The sequence below is a fragment of the Gigantopelta aegis genome, chromosome 6 (genome assembly GCF_016097555.1).
Source record: "Gigantopelta aegis isolate Gae_Host chromosome 6, Gae_host_genome, whole genome shotgun sequence".
NCBI classification, from domain to species: domain Eukaryota; kingdom Metazoa; phylum Mollusca; class Gastropoda; order Neomphalida; family Peltospiridae; genus Gigantopelta; species Gigantopelta aegis.
The window spans coordinates 4,620,859-4,635,244 of record NC_054704.1 but is presented as its reverse complement, the minus strand read 5'-3'; the positions used below and the strand labels follow the sequence as shown (position 1 = coordinate 4,635,244).

Here is a 14,386-nt window from a genome sequence, read left to right as displayed (position 1 = left end):
GTTGGATAGAAAAACATATTAAGAAAGTAAGGAAGAGCATTCCATGCTGAATAAAGGATGTTTGTGGACTGTGATTGAAGACTGTTGGCTAATCAGCCACTGATACAAGATTTCGATTATATGTTGAGTAACTTCTTAAAGATATAGAACTTTTTTGTATCATGCATCATTTAAAAGGTAAACTAAGCGCTACCAATAGACAACGTAATAGCCTGGTTTTGTGCCAACGTTTAGTATGCTGTGTTGCACAGTTTTTCAGTTACTCCAACTACAAAGAGTGGTATCAGAGGGTTTGGGGTTTTTCTTACTTAACGGTGAAGTAGACTTAATCGCCAGGATATATCTTCAGCCATTTTGTTGTTTTGAAGAAAGTGTTAAGTAGCGCGAAGTAGCCAGTAACACAGCTTTACAATGGTAGCAATTTCCTGGCTTTAATAAGCACCTACAGCTGCCGGGTGTTTTATTGCCGATTTGTTTGCTGGAATGAAGGAAGCCAAACTGGTCACGCGAACGATTGCTCGTGGTCTTTTTTTAAACTGTGTTTCTTTCTTTCTTTTTCTCCCTCTCTCTATAGTAGAATGTACCTAATCGAAGCAACATCCATATAATTAAATTTATAAAAAGTTAAGTGACATCTAAGGCTCTTCGCAGATTGTCAAGTTAAGGAAGCGAGTGGGTGGGTGGGATGGAAGAAATGAATGTGTGGCTAAAGATGTGAAACCTTAATCATATTTGCTACCACGCCTATAAGATCTCTTATCTTATGGCTTCTGCAAAACGTGGTGTAAAAAATGAGATTTTAAAATCCGCTAAAGTAATATAATTATAGGTAACGCCTTCCGATTAGCAGTCTTTTATATAGTATACAACTGGTATATCAAAGACTGTGGTATGTGACATCCAGTAGCCGAAAATTAATTAATGTGCTTTAGTGGTGTTGTCAAACAAAACCAAATTTAACTCTTTTATATGCACTTTAATTTCGCATGGCCAGAACAGACGTACCACAACATTTGATACATTAATCTTCGAGCAGGGTTTGGCTAGTTTGCGTCATACAGAATTATGGTCATTGAGACACTTCATCTAGAATGTCAGATAAGAAACCCGGTAAAGTACGTAAACTACGCCTTCGATGTACACCTTCCCACAGAGAGGATAGGGTCATTTTGTATACGGGTATCATTTTTGTCCCGCCCAGGACACTCTATTTAACGCAAATAATTATAAATTTAAAACACTGATTCAAGCCTGTGTAATTTAGTTACTATTCCTAGGCCCAGTGTTGTACATATACAGATTTTTGTCTACAAATTAGTTCAATTAATATGTTTTCATTCATTCATAGTTATTATGGTGCTTATATCCAATTAGGTTCAAGCAAATACCTCAGTTATCTGAACTGTCCGTCCAGGACAGTGGGTTAGTGGTTAGTGAGAGAGAAGTTGGTGTAGTGGTCTTACCCCTACCCACTGAGTCGTTAAACCCGCTCTGGATGGGAGCCGGTACCGGGAGACGAACCCAGTACCTACCAGCCTTATGTCTGATGGCTTAACCACCACGTTACGGAGGCTGGTTTTGGTTCAATCTTCAGATGTTTGCTTTTAAACGTTGTGTTCCTGGCGGGACAAAAGGAAACTAATAAAATTTAATATGAAATGCCTCGATAGCACATATTGCGAGCTATTCATATAGTAGTCGTTGAGCAATGGTTGCAATAAGAATGGGGGGGGGGGGGGTAATCCACGATAGAAGGACAACACAGATTTCTTAGCATACGATTTCAATTTGATCAATGTGGCTGGAGAAAATAGCTCAAAACGATTTTCTTCTCGGAATTACTTTATTTTATATCTCATCCACATGATTGAACACGGGCTGCATACAGTCTGGACAATTAGAGAATAATTCAAATCAATTTGTATCAATAGATTTAGTGCTGCGATTTCTTCTGTTGCAATAATGCCGTGTAGTGATTTAGTTGTACGGGGAATATCGCCGGAGCGCCAACATTGGGGATGCAATTTACCTCGAGCACCGTGATTACACTCATGGCTTCTTACATAATTCACAAGACAAAACATAATCCTTAAATGTAGTCTGAGACCAAAGGTACCGGTTATACCTTTTCATTACTTAGAATATATAGGTTATTATATAATATCTTGTGATTTTACTTTCATATTTCAAATAATATGATATATTTATGTGGTGCACATGATATTTAAATATATTTTGTTTGGTATAATAATTCCCTTTCACAAAAAGATGCCTCGTGGACTGTAACATTAGCCAGACTTTCTGTTGTCACGATAATGACGCGCAGCTAAAAGCCCAACTGCATTGTCTGACAGAGTCATATTTAACCGACTTGAAAACAAGATCATCTTGGTCAACGATGCCAAAAAGAGTTAATTATTAAGAAAATGATGAAAATATTACAAGAATAATCATTGAGAAAATTCCTATCGCTAAATATGTATTGTAGGCTTTTATCGAAAGTATATTTGGTTATAATAGTGATTATCGGGAGGACTGGCAACAACTTCGGCGCAAGAATGTGAAAGCAATTGTTATTATTAGATTGAGCTCTGGTGACTCGCAGGGACACGTTGGCTATTCGCAGAGTGGATACGATGTCGGTTCACACAATGGAACCAAGCGTTAAAATCCCGTCATTATCTGAAATGAACTTGTCATAATGATTCGTCTAAGTGCATTGCGGAAGTAATTGTAAGAGAATTGTAGAGGTTAGAAATGACACGAGCTGTAAGACAAGGATGTTATTTGACTGTGGGCGAGCGCGCAGTGATACAATTTTAATTAGTGGTCCGGCCTGTATGACCTGTAACCGTTTGCAGAACAGAACAGAGTAGACGTTTATTATGCTCAAGGCCACCATTCGGTAACAACAGGAGTACACAGGTTTACAAAACGTGAGCAATCAAGATGGCAAGACATTAAATATATAATAAGAACTAATAAAATTCACAATAAAACACATAATACATATAAAAGGTGTTTAGGAGAAACACATTTTCTTTATGTTGATAAATTGGCACAATTTTCTCTCAGAGTGCCAGCATTTTTACAATTAAATGACTGTTTGAATTGAAGAACATTAGACCGAACAGTATAAACTTTTTTTCACTGATCTTTCATATTTAAACTGCTCAGGTCATTTCAAAATGTTACCGGGTTTAAATCCGTCGTTGAGAAAAGCACGTGACCAGACCACACCCACGTGACCAGACCAAATCCACGTGACCAGACCACATTCACGTTAGGGGCTGATACCGGCCTCGGTGTTGTCATGGTTAAGCCATCGGACATAAGGCTGGTAGGTACAGGGTTCGCTAACCCGGTACCGGCTTCCACCCAGGGCGAGTTTTAACTATTAAATAGATAGGTGTAAGACCATTACACCCTCTTCTCTCACTAACCACTAACAACTAACCCACTGTCCTGGACAGACAGCCCAGATAGCTGAGGTATGAACCCAGGACAGCGTGTTTGAACCTTAAATGAATACAAGCACGAAATTAAGTTGAATCAAATGAATGACTAGGGGCCTTTTTTCATCTCTCAGCCAATACTGGTATATAAAACGCCGAATTTGCTGTCCTGTCTGAGGGAAAATGCTCCAAAACAATTTTTTGACACTAATAGTAAAATGTAGCTACCTTCTTCTGAAGACAGTTTGTCTTTCAAGAGTCGATAATTTATTACTTAGTGTGCTCTAGTGGTGTCGTTAAAGATTCAAACTATACATCCATGTTAATCAGCTCAATAAAATGACGTGTTTTTTGACAGGATGTGAGTATCGTGTGTTCCACGGACTGGTTACAACCTTTAGTTGTTGTTTTTTTGTTTTCTTTTATTCTTCAAAATGATGAAAATCAAGTCATTGTCATGGCAGCGATGACATCAAGTGTTCGTGCAAAGACAGGTCTATGATATCTTGCGGGTATTAGTTACAGCCGTTAGTGTTCACTCAAAGTAGGGTTTTTCTCTTCAGTTATGAAAAATATGTCTACATCGTGAAAGGAAGCCATTATTACGTCAAACAACGCGTTCGTCAATACAAACTACGTGCGGACAGATCGGCGACTATTTGTCATGTTGGCCCATATAGCGTTTACTGGACACCTGCGTGTGGATCACTAACAAGACAAAACAACAGTATTAGCGATGGCAAATGACAGTAATGGAGTACCACGGACAAAGGCATTTTAATTGGTGTGTTTCTTGTTACATCATAACTGAAATAGTCTGTAGACGAGTTCTAAAGCTATGTGTTAACATGTCTATATGGGTCGGTCAGTCCAGTCAGTACGCCACGACTAGTGCAATAAAGGTCGTGGTATGTACTATCCTGTCTGCGGGATGGTGCATATAAAAGAATCCTTTCTGTTAATCGAACATTAACAGTTAAGCACTAACCCATTGTCCTGGACACACAATCCAGATAGCTGAGGTGTGTGTTCAGGACAGCGTGCTTGAACCCTAATTGCATATATGCACGAAAATAACTATAAGTGAAGTCAATCTAAAATATTAAGTCATGGAGTGGCTGCAGCGGGTTTCCTCTCTCATTATCTGTGTGGTGTTTATATTAAGTCATGGAGTGGCGTCAGCGGGTTTCCACTCTCATTATGTGTGGTGTTTATATTGTCATGGAGTGGCGTCAGCGGGTTTCCACTCTCATTATCTGTGTGGTGTTTGTATTAAGTCATGGAGTGGCGTCAGCGGGTTTCCACTCTCATTATCTGTGTGGTGTTTATATTAAGTCATGGAGTGGCTGCAGCGGGTTTCCTTTCTCATTATATGTGTGGTGTTTATATTAAGTCATGGAGTGGCGTCAGCGGGTTTCCTATCTCATTATCTGTGTGGTGTTTATATTAAGTCATGGAGTGGCTGCAGCGGGTTTCCTCTCTCATTATATGTGTGGTGTTTAACTAATATTATGCCGGATTGCCTGTCTGTGTTATGTTTTATCCCACTGCCCCTTTCATTCTATCCTTTTGAATTCCATCTCATTTCTTCACGATTTGACACCTCTCTCTCTATCTTTCAACTACTTTCGCTGTACACTTCCATATCCCAATCCTTGTCTTTCCAACCGCGACATGTGCTTGTCTCTTGTGGCTATCTGTATCACACCCCCGCCAAATCCCATCAGCTTTAGCTGTGGGCTTAGTCTGACCACTCCTTGATTTTCTGTCTGTTTGGTTGTCTGTCTGTTTGACTTTCTGACTTTCTGGCTGTTTGGCTGTCATTCTGTCCGTCTCGTTCTTCCCGGAATCTCATTAACCCGACATTTGTCAGTTTATTTGCTTTACGACAGTCCGTGGAAGTCCCGTGAGTCCCATCACCGGGAATATCTCTGATGGCTAACAGCGGGCATTGTTGTTTGGTATTATCAATCATCTCACAAAACGAGAGAAAACAAAATAACTTTTTTGTGTGAAATCAATATGGTATAAATCAGAAAATAACGGCTTTTAACAACAGGGGTAATCGAATTAAACAAACTAAACCCCGCTTATTGCCGTTCTCTCTGTCTGGGGTATTTACTTTCCTAAATGTAGCAAATATCGATAGCACAGTGTCCATGATTTGAACTTCCTGAAGTGAACCTTGGACTAAAACCCAGTGAAAACAACTCTTATTCAGTAATATTTCGAAGATCAGTGCTGTTTTAGGCTTACCCATCTTGATAGTTTTTCAATGTTTATCTTTGTCGGTTTAACATATAACATTATACATACCCTCTTCCAGAGTTAATTCACAATACACTTCTCCCTCAGTAACTATTATAATACCTTCTTCCGCCATTTGCAACTATACATATATCCAGAATATTATCCGTAACCATAATCCTAGCTTTAATTTTAACCCAAACACTAAACCATATAACGCGGGGTGATACACCTGGGCTGTGTCCAATTCTATACTCAAATGACAGTAAAGTTTGTTTTGTTTAACGACACCACTAGATCACATTGATTTATTAATCAACGGCTATTGGATGTCAAACATTTGGTAAAGTGACATATAGTCTTAGGTAGGAAATCCACTACATTTTTCCATAAGTAGCAAGGGATATTTTATATGAATTATCCCACAGACACGATAGCACATACCACGGTCTTTGACATACCAGTCTACTCGGCTAAAGGGTCCCTAGATTTATAGGCGATAAATTGTATCCAAATGGTGGCGCACTAGGCAAGCCTAAATCAACCATTTGACACGTCTTTCTGTCCACTGAAGGTTCAAGTACGTCTGTTGTGGACATACGCTTCGAATTTCCAAGTGGATGTGTCCAATACGGGGTCCAGCCTAAAGGTAGCCAGCCCCACCTGGAAGCAGCCTCGCTGTAATGTTAACGTCACATCTTGCAAAGCACTTCAGCGATAATTACTGAGACACTAAAGTTCAAGTTTAGTGATTTGATACTTAGTTATTAAAACACTTTCTGACCAGACCGTCCAGATGAACAATCTGAGAGACGCGTGCTATTTCGAGGAAATATTCCATGTCCAGTCAGCTGACAGATGTTTTTCTTAATAAGTTTCTGTCTGAGACACCGCTCTGGTTACTGGCATACTTTTACCACCGTCTGTCACACTGTAGCATGCTGGTTTCAAATGTTTGAACTGTCATTGCCCACTCCGCCAGCACAAGACAGGAAATAAGGGTTTTCTTAATGGAACGTTGTTTAATGAGCCCCTAGTAGGTGTATGTTTCTGACATAAGAGGTGTTTAACACTGGCTAATTGTCGAATATCCCACCAGCTTGGTGTATAGTATGTCAGACACATGAGTAGTGGTATTTAAAGTTGTGCTAATTATCCCACATACTATCAGTCTCGGCGGTGTAGTCGTTAAGCCTTCTCGCTCATAGCTGTTAGGTACTCGGTTTACATCCTAGTACCGACTCCACCCCCCCCCCCCCCCACACACCCCTGACTGAATGTTTAACAGCCCAGTAGGAAGATGTAAGGCCACCATACAGACTTCTCTCTCACTAACTAGTAACCATTAACCCTTTTCAGGCAGATAGACCAGGGGCCTAATTCACTAACTGTCGCAACTTTGCGATCTCGCTGTACAATGCTAAACGATTTGCAAAGAGGATGTTTTGTTATCTAACAGAGCTTAAGAGAGCTTTGTGAATTGGGCCTCAGTGCCCTGTTTTACTAAGCGATCACCTTAAAGGCATAGGATAGCTGTGCACTTTAGGTGATCTTAGCGCTATTATCGCTTCGTAAAACGGGGCTCAGATACCCAAGGTGTGTGTCCAGAACAACGTGTTTTAATCTCATTCGATGAATAAAATATCATATCGCCAGGAATAATTTCTATCTCCTCTCCCATTTAAGAAAGGTGGGGTATTAGTATATGATTGAACAGCTCAAGTAGTAGCTATTGATAGACAGATTATACAGACTGACAGCAGATAATACCTTCACCTCCCGTAATGTTACTCTCTCTCTCTCTCTCTCTCTCTCTCTCTCTCTCTCTCTCTCTCTCTCTCTCTCTCTCTCTCTCTCTCTCTCTCTCTCTCTCTCTCTCTCCTGACCTGTGCTAACTTAAATGAAATGTAGACATTACGACACTGTTTGCGTTGCAGTTAATATCCATGCATTTGGTTGGTTTGATGGTGCTGTATTAATGGTTCTGTTTCGCTCGCATGCTAGAACCATAAACCAGAATCTATTTCGTGATTTTAATGCATATCAACTTTGTATATTTCTTTGATGAGTCTGTGGTTTACAGCGAGCACAGTGACATTATGTCCAGACTGTCTGTTTGGCTGCTTGCATGACTGGGGATTTGATTGAGGTATACGTCATATTATCAGAACACCACCAAGCTAATGGCGCAATGTTTTTAAATAATGTCTTTTTTTTTGCATACATAAAAATGAAATATATAGATCTACAGAAACCATAAAAGTGATATTCAGTGAAAAGTCATATTTTTACTGTAATCATCATTATATAGAAATCATGTTTATACGTTTGTGAACAAATTCATGATTCAATTATCTCCCTTGTAAATTGTTGCGTTTTAATTATTGAGATCAATGTTTTTTCACCGTTTGTTTATGATGATTACCAATGCATCTGATAGTATTTGAAAAATATAAAGAATGTAATTTAGAGAATTGTACTATTATAGTCTAGGGAGTTATGTTCATTTTTTTTTTGCTCAAGTTAATAAAATATTGGTCATATGTTCCCATGACCTACCTGAACTAGAAATCCATTGGTAGCATTTTTTCTGACCACTATCATGTCAGCCATCTTGAAATTCAAAATGGCCGTCATTTTCATATAATTTCTTTATATATCTCCACTCCCATTTAACATAGAAACATATTTTTGGGGTCTATTTAAACATATTATGTTACTGAATTAAAATATTTTTTAAATTATTCATCTCACATCTTGAAATTCAAAATGGACATCATTCCATTATATTTTTTCTCTATCTTTACTCCCATTAAACACAGAAAAATAATTTTGGTGTCAGTTTACATCTATGAGCTTTGATGATTATTTTGTAAAAAGGAAAATTGTTATCTGATCTTGGCAGCCATCTTGAAATTCAGAATGGCTACCACTTTAATATATGTTTTTCAAATATGTCAACTCCCGGTTAACGTGGAAATATAATGTTTTGTCCATGTACATTTCTGTATTCCATGCATTGGATGGTTTTCATTTATATAGTCATTGAATCATGAAAACAATCTTGAAATTCAATATGGCCGCCATTTTAATACATTTGTCTTATATCTCAACTAATGGTTAATAGAGAAGCACAATTTTGTTGTCTAGATGTATATTTCAGTGGTCAATGAATATAATGCTTTAGATTTATAGTCATCCAATTATGGCAAACATCTTAAACTTCAAAATGGTAGCCATATGGAAATTCAAAATGGCCACCAAGGTAATAATTTGGTAAATATTTTTTCTCCTAGTCTCCATACAAGTGTAACTTTTGTGTTCATTAGGACATTTTAGGTCAAATAATTATAATATTGCAATACTAATGACAAACTAATGAAATAAAGGAACATACCAACTGTAAATTATAATTCATAATGGCATATTAGGCATCTACTTCATCTGTAATAGTATGCATATTGCAGCAGTCCTCGTCAGTTTCACGCTTACAACGCTCTGTACAATGAAGGTTGTGTCACTAAATTACAGTACATCTATCTGAACACTTACTGACACCACAATTGCATCTGATCAGTTCTACCACAGTGTCTGGTGCAGCTTGCACTTCCAACAGCAGTCACATATATACCAATCCCCTTGACCCAACCAAGTTTGCATGGATCACGAATTTCCAGATGTAGCATGGCATCTTGAGCTCAGAAATGTGCTTGAAGATGTGCTCTTTGGATATGCTGTTTTCATACCCCAGAGGTAGGTGGCAGTGTTTCCACACTTTGGTACAGAATGTACAGAACTCAAGTGGTGATGGTTGCTGCAATACACATGCCATTACAGACGAAGTAGATGCCTAATCAGGGGTCACAATGGAAAATAATTAATTTTAGTCAATTTTCAGATACATGTATGTAGGATATTTCTTTAGAAATTATTAAAAAGTAGCTAATCTAAACAACATTCAATTAGCCAGATACTAAATGGGTGAGTGCTGCTAATGTGTCATTGTGAATTACAGTTTGCAATTGGTCTGTTCCTCTATTTCATTAGTTTAAAATCTAGAACATGAAAGTCATTAGTAATGCAATATTTTAATTATTTCACATAAAATGTATGTGGACTAGGAGGAAAAGTATTTGTCAAATGATAAAACTGGTGACCATTTTTAAATCTCCATATGGCTGTCATTTTGAATTTTAACGTGGTTCCATAACTGGAGGATGGTTATAAAAATGTCACCCTTTAATTCATTGATCCTAAAAATGTGCAGACAAAAATAATTGTGCTTCTGCCTTAACTGAGGTTACGATATATGAAAAATACATTAAAATGGTGGCCTTTTTTAATTTCAAGATGGCTGCCATAATTGGATGACCATAAAAATGTCATCAATAAATTCATTGCTACATAAATGTACATATAGAAAAAAAATATTGTTTCTATGTTACCCGAGTTTTGAGATATATGGAAAAATATATTAAAATGGTGGCTATTTTGAATTTCAAGATGGATGCTTAGGTCAGACAACTTCATTCACTGAGCTCATAAATGTAAACAGATACCTAAATTGTTGTTGTGGGTCAACTGTGAGTTAATATATATATATGAATATTTAATTGGCGGCCATCTTGAATTTAAAGATGGCTGTCATGCCCAAATGACTAAATAAAATGTTATCAGCGAGTTCGTTGCCCTCAAAAATATAAATAGACACAAGAATTGCGTTTCTATGTTAACTGGGAGTCAAAACATATGTAAAATATCCCAAAATTATGGTCATTTTGAATTTCAAGATGGCCGCCATGATCAAATGACTGAAAAAAATGCTACCAATGGATTTCTAATTCTGGATAGTCTTAAGAATAAAAAGAAATACATTTCACTGACTTAAACAAAATAAAAATCCAAATTTACATAACTGCCTGGACTATTAGTGCAATTACGATGAAATATATAAAACTGATTTAGTACAAAGTTAAATAATGGTGACACAGTGTCTTGTCGTTGGGTGTAAAATACAAGTTAACTTACAGTTCGATTCATGCTTTGTTTTCGCGGTGGGGTAGGGGAGGGTTTGGGACGATCGCTTTATCAGCGATATTATTAAATAATTATTAATTTTATAATTAAATAAAGATAATTTTTATTCATATTTTTTTTAAAAAGTCAATAATTATGTAAATTATTTGCAAAAGGTCCAATGGAATATATCATGGTGTTACGCGTTTTCGATAGGATAAGCGAAAATATTAACAAAAAGCTATTGTCATAAATTAGGAAAGATATATATAATAAATAGACCATTTCATGGTGTTTTTTCTAATACCATTTTTATGTCAACTCGAGTGTGTGAAAACCATATTCGCAATTCGTGAAAGTATGGTTTTATTACTTTCACACATCGCTCGTGAACATAAAAATCGTATTCGAAAACCCCATGAAATAGCCTTTGTTTATATTATTGTACGGGGAAATGTGTGTGTGAGAGGGAAGGGAGTTTGTGACATGGTGGGTGGATTGATGTTTGTATGAATGTATGGATCGATCGATCGATCGATGTATGAATGGATGGATGGATGGATGAATGGATATATGTATGGATGGATGGATCTATCTATCGCGATAGATCGATAGATAGATAGATGGATGGATGGATGGATGGATGGATGGATGGATGGATCGATCGATGTATGTATGTATGTATGGATAGATGGATGGATGGATGGATCGACCGATAGATGGATGGATTGATGGATGGATGGATGTATCGACCGATGGATGGATGGATCGATCGATGTATGTATGTATGGATGGATGGATGGATCGACCGATAGATGGATGGATGGATGGATCGAACGATAGATGGATGGATGGATCGATGAATGTATATATGTATGTATGGATGGATGGATCGATCGATAGATGTATGTATGGATCGATCGATCGATCGATGGATGGATGGATCGATCGATTGATCTATGTATATATGTATGGATGGATGGATGGATCGATCGATGTATGTATGTACGGATGGATCGATGTATGTATGGATGGATGGATCGATCGATGGCTGGAAGGGTGCATTTTCTTACCTAGTTTGGTTTGTATGATATGTATTAGTTCTGCTAGACGTGATTACTGAATATATGAAGATTACTCACACGGAACAGAATTTCAGAATTTAGTAACTCGGGTGGAAATCTAAATACCTTTACTGCTTTAGACATAACAATTGGAATGTGTAGCTTTTATTTTGTTTTCTTGTACAGTATTTCAAACGTGTCTTTTGGCCGTTTTCATTGATTTCTTTTTGTTGGAGATTATATTCTCGGTTTTTCTTTTGTATTCTATGTTTATAGAATAAACTAGCCGCAAACATCTATACAACGTCCTCTTCCCCCAACATTGTAATGTTAAAACCATCGCAGTTTTGTCTTTATTTTAGAAGGGGCGGGACTTAGCTCAATTGGTCTAGTGCTCGCCTGACGTGCTTCCGTCGGAGGATTGAACCACATCGGTGGATCCATTCAGCTGATTGGGCTTTTCTCATTCCAACCAGTGCACCACAACTGGTCAAAGCCGTGGTGTGTGCTTCCCTGTCTATGTGAAAGTGCATATAAAAGATCTTATGCTGCTAATGGAAAAAAATGTAGCGGGTTTCCTTTGATGACTACGTGTTCAAATTACCAAATGTTTGACATCCAACAGCCGATAATTAATTAATCAATGTGCTCTAGTGGTGTCGTTAAACATAACAAAGTTTACTTTATTTTCAGAAAGTCTCTATATTTGTGTCGGTGCTCACCCTGACTGCGATCTCGATGGAGAGGTGGATGGCGATTTGCCGCCCCCTCTGGTTCCGCCAGACGTCGGTGCGGGCCAAGCGGATTATCGTGCTGCTGTGGTTCGTGTCGCTGTCTGCGGCGCTGCCCGACCTGGTGACGCAGACGACGTTCACGATCCCGCGACTCGGCGTCGTCTGCATGCCGAGCTGGACAGACGAGAGTGAGAAGATCAACCTCCTGTTCATCTTCGTCATCTTCTACCTCATTCCGCTCATCATCATGACCTTCGCCTACGTCAAGGTCGCGCTGTGTCTGTGGAGGAGCACCTCATCCAACAACAAACTAGGTCAGTCAATCTCACACAGCTTTCTCTTCTCTAGCAACAGACTAGGTCAGTCAATCTCACACAGCTTTCTCTTCTCTAGCAACAGACTAGGTCAGTCAATCTCACACAGCTTTCTCTTCTCTAGCAACAGACTAGGTCAATCAATCTCACACAGCTTTCTCTGCTCTAGCAACATACCAGGTCAGTCAATCTCACGCAGCTTTCTCTTCTTAAGTGGGTCAAAGATTAGCAACTACATTTATCTTGGTATCAATCACATACTACAGTTAACAATCACATATTCGATCTGTCTCTTCTCGTCTGCTACATAATACATATACCCTCCCAAAAAAATAAAATAATAATAAAATAAAATAAATAAATAAATAATAATGATAATAATAATAATAATTAAAAAACGAAAATAATAATAATAAATAATAATAATAATAATAAACTTAAGCAATTTATGATTGCCATGTCGCAGTATATTTTTAATTGTAATTGCAATGAGATGGATGTCCGTTCTTCAGTGTGTTAGTTATAGTTTGAGGTGTTTCGACACAGGCATGCGTGTATAACATATTAGTAATAATTACTGATTTTGATCAAATCAGGCGGCATGTTGTTGGGAAGATAATTTGTGAAAAACATTTATTTAAAGTTGCTTTCTTTTTCTTTTCTTTTTCTTTCTTTTTTAAGAGCATATTTCCATGTTCCGATACCATTACTTTTCAAGCACGCTGGTTAGAGTAAACAATTATAAAAATAAAGTGGTCCATCCAGATAAGAAAAGCGAAAAAAAGAAACAAATTAGCATGTTTACACAAAATAGACTGTAGTAATTAGCATATTTCCATAAAACAGGAGGGGTAGTGTAGATGTGTTGGTTTAGCTTTCAAAAGTATTTATTTTCAATGTCAGCTTTATAGTACATGTGATTTTCTCTGTTTTATAACAAAAGATTATGAAAACCTAAACAAACTCTAATCAGGCAGCACTGTCGTCCGTTGCGTGTTTCGCGTTATTAATAAGGAATTCTCCAAACCACTCTACAGAACGGAAATCAGAAAGGCGATGCCCCTGAAACCCGGAATTCCACTAAAAGCGTCGTCCATGTCCATTGAATAACAAAACAAATATGAAAATCTGTTTGCACGTGGATTTGCCAGCTACCGACCGAGCTGAGGGTGTGAGTTGCTGTGAGGTGTTGATGAAACGTGTCACAAGAGTACGTCATTAACCTGCTCCACCTGAACGTCATTGTTCAAGTAGAAGACAAAATAGGCATTAAAAACGAATCCTGAAAGTATAGATCAATAGATCTATGGTTATGAAGATTTCAATTTAATTTTTGTTTTATTACTGGTAATAATATTTAAAACCGGGTAGTTATGTAAACAATATGTTATTTCACTCCATTATATATGTGTATGTGTGTGTGTGTGTGTCTGGTGTCTGTGAATGTGTGTGTGTGAAAGATGAGAAAAACCAAACATTATTAAACATTTTAAATATCTGAATAATTGCAGTAGCACACAGTTTATAAACATGCCTAAACTGACAGTTGTATAAGA

At 37.6% G+C, this 14,386-nt stretch overlaps 1 protein-coding gene across 1 annotated transcript in view; it reads left to right on the top strand.

Annotated features, from left to right (window-relative positions):
* Positions 1-13,940, top strand: part of LOC121373903 (orexin receptor type 1-like) — a 54,796-nt gene extending 40,856 nt beyond the window's left edge. The window contains exons 2-3 of the mRNA XM_041500715.1: positions 12,476-13,010; positions 13,804-13,940. Coding sequence (XP_041356649.1) covers positions 12,476-13,010; positions 13,804-13,940 — 672 coding nt within the window. The remainder of the gene's footprint in view (positions 1-12,475; positions 13,011-13,803) is intronic.
* Positions 13,941-14,386: the final 446 nt, after the last annotated feature.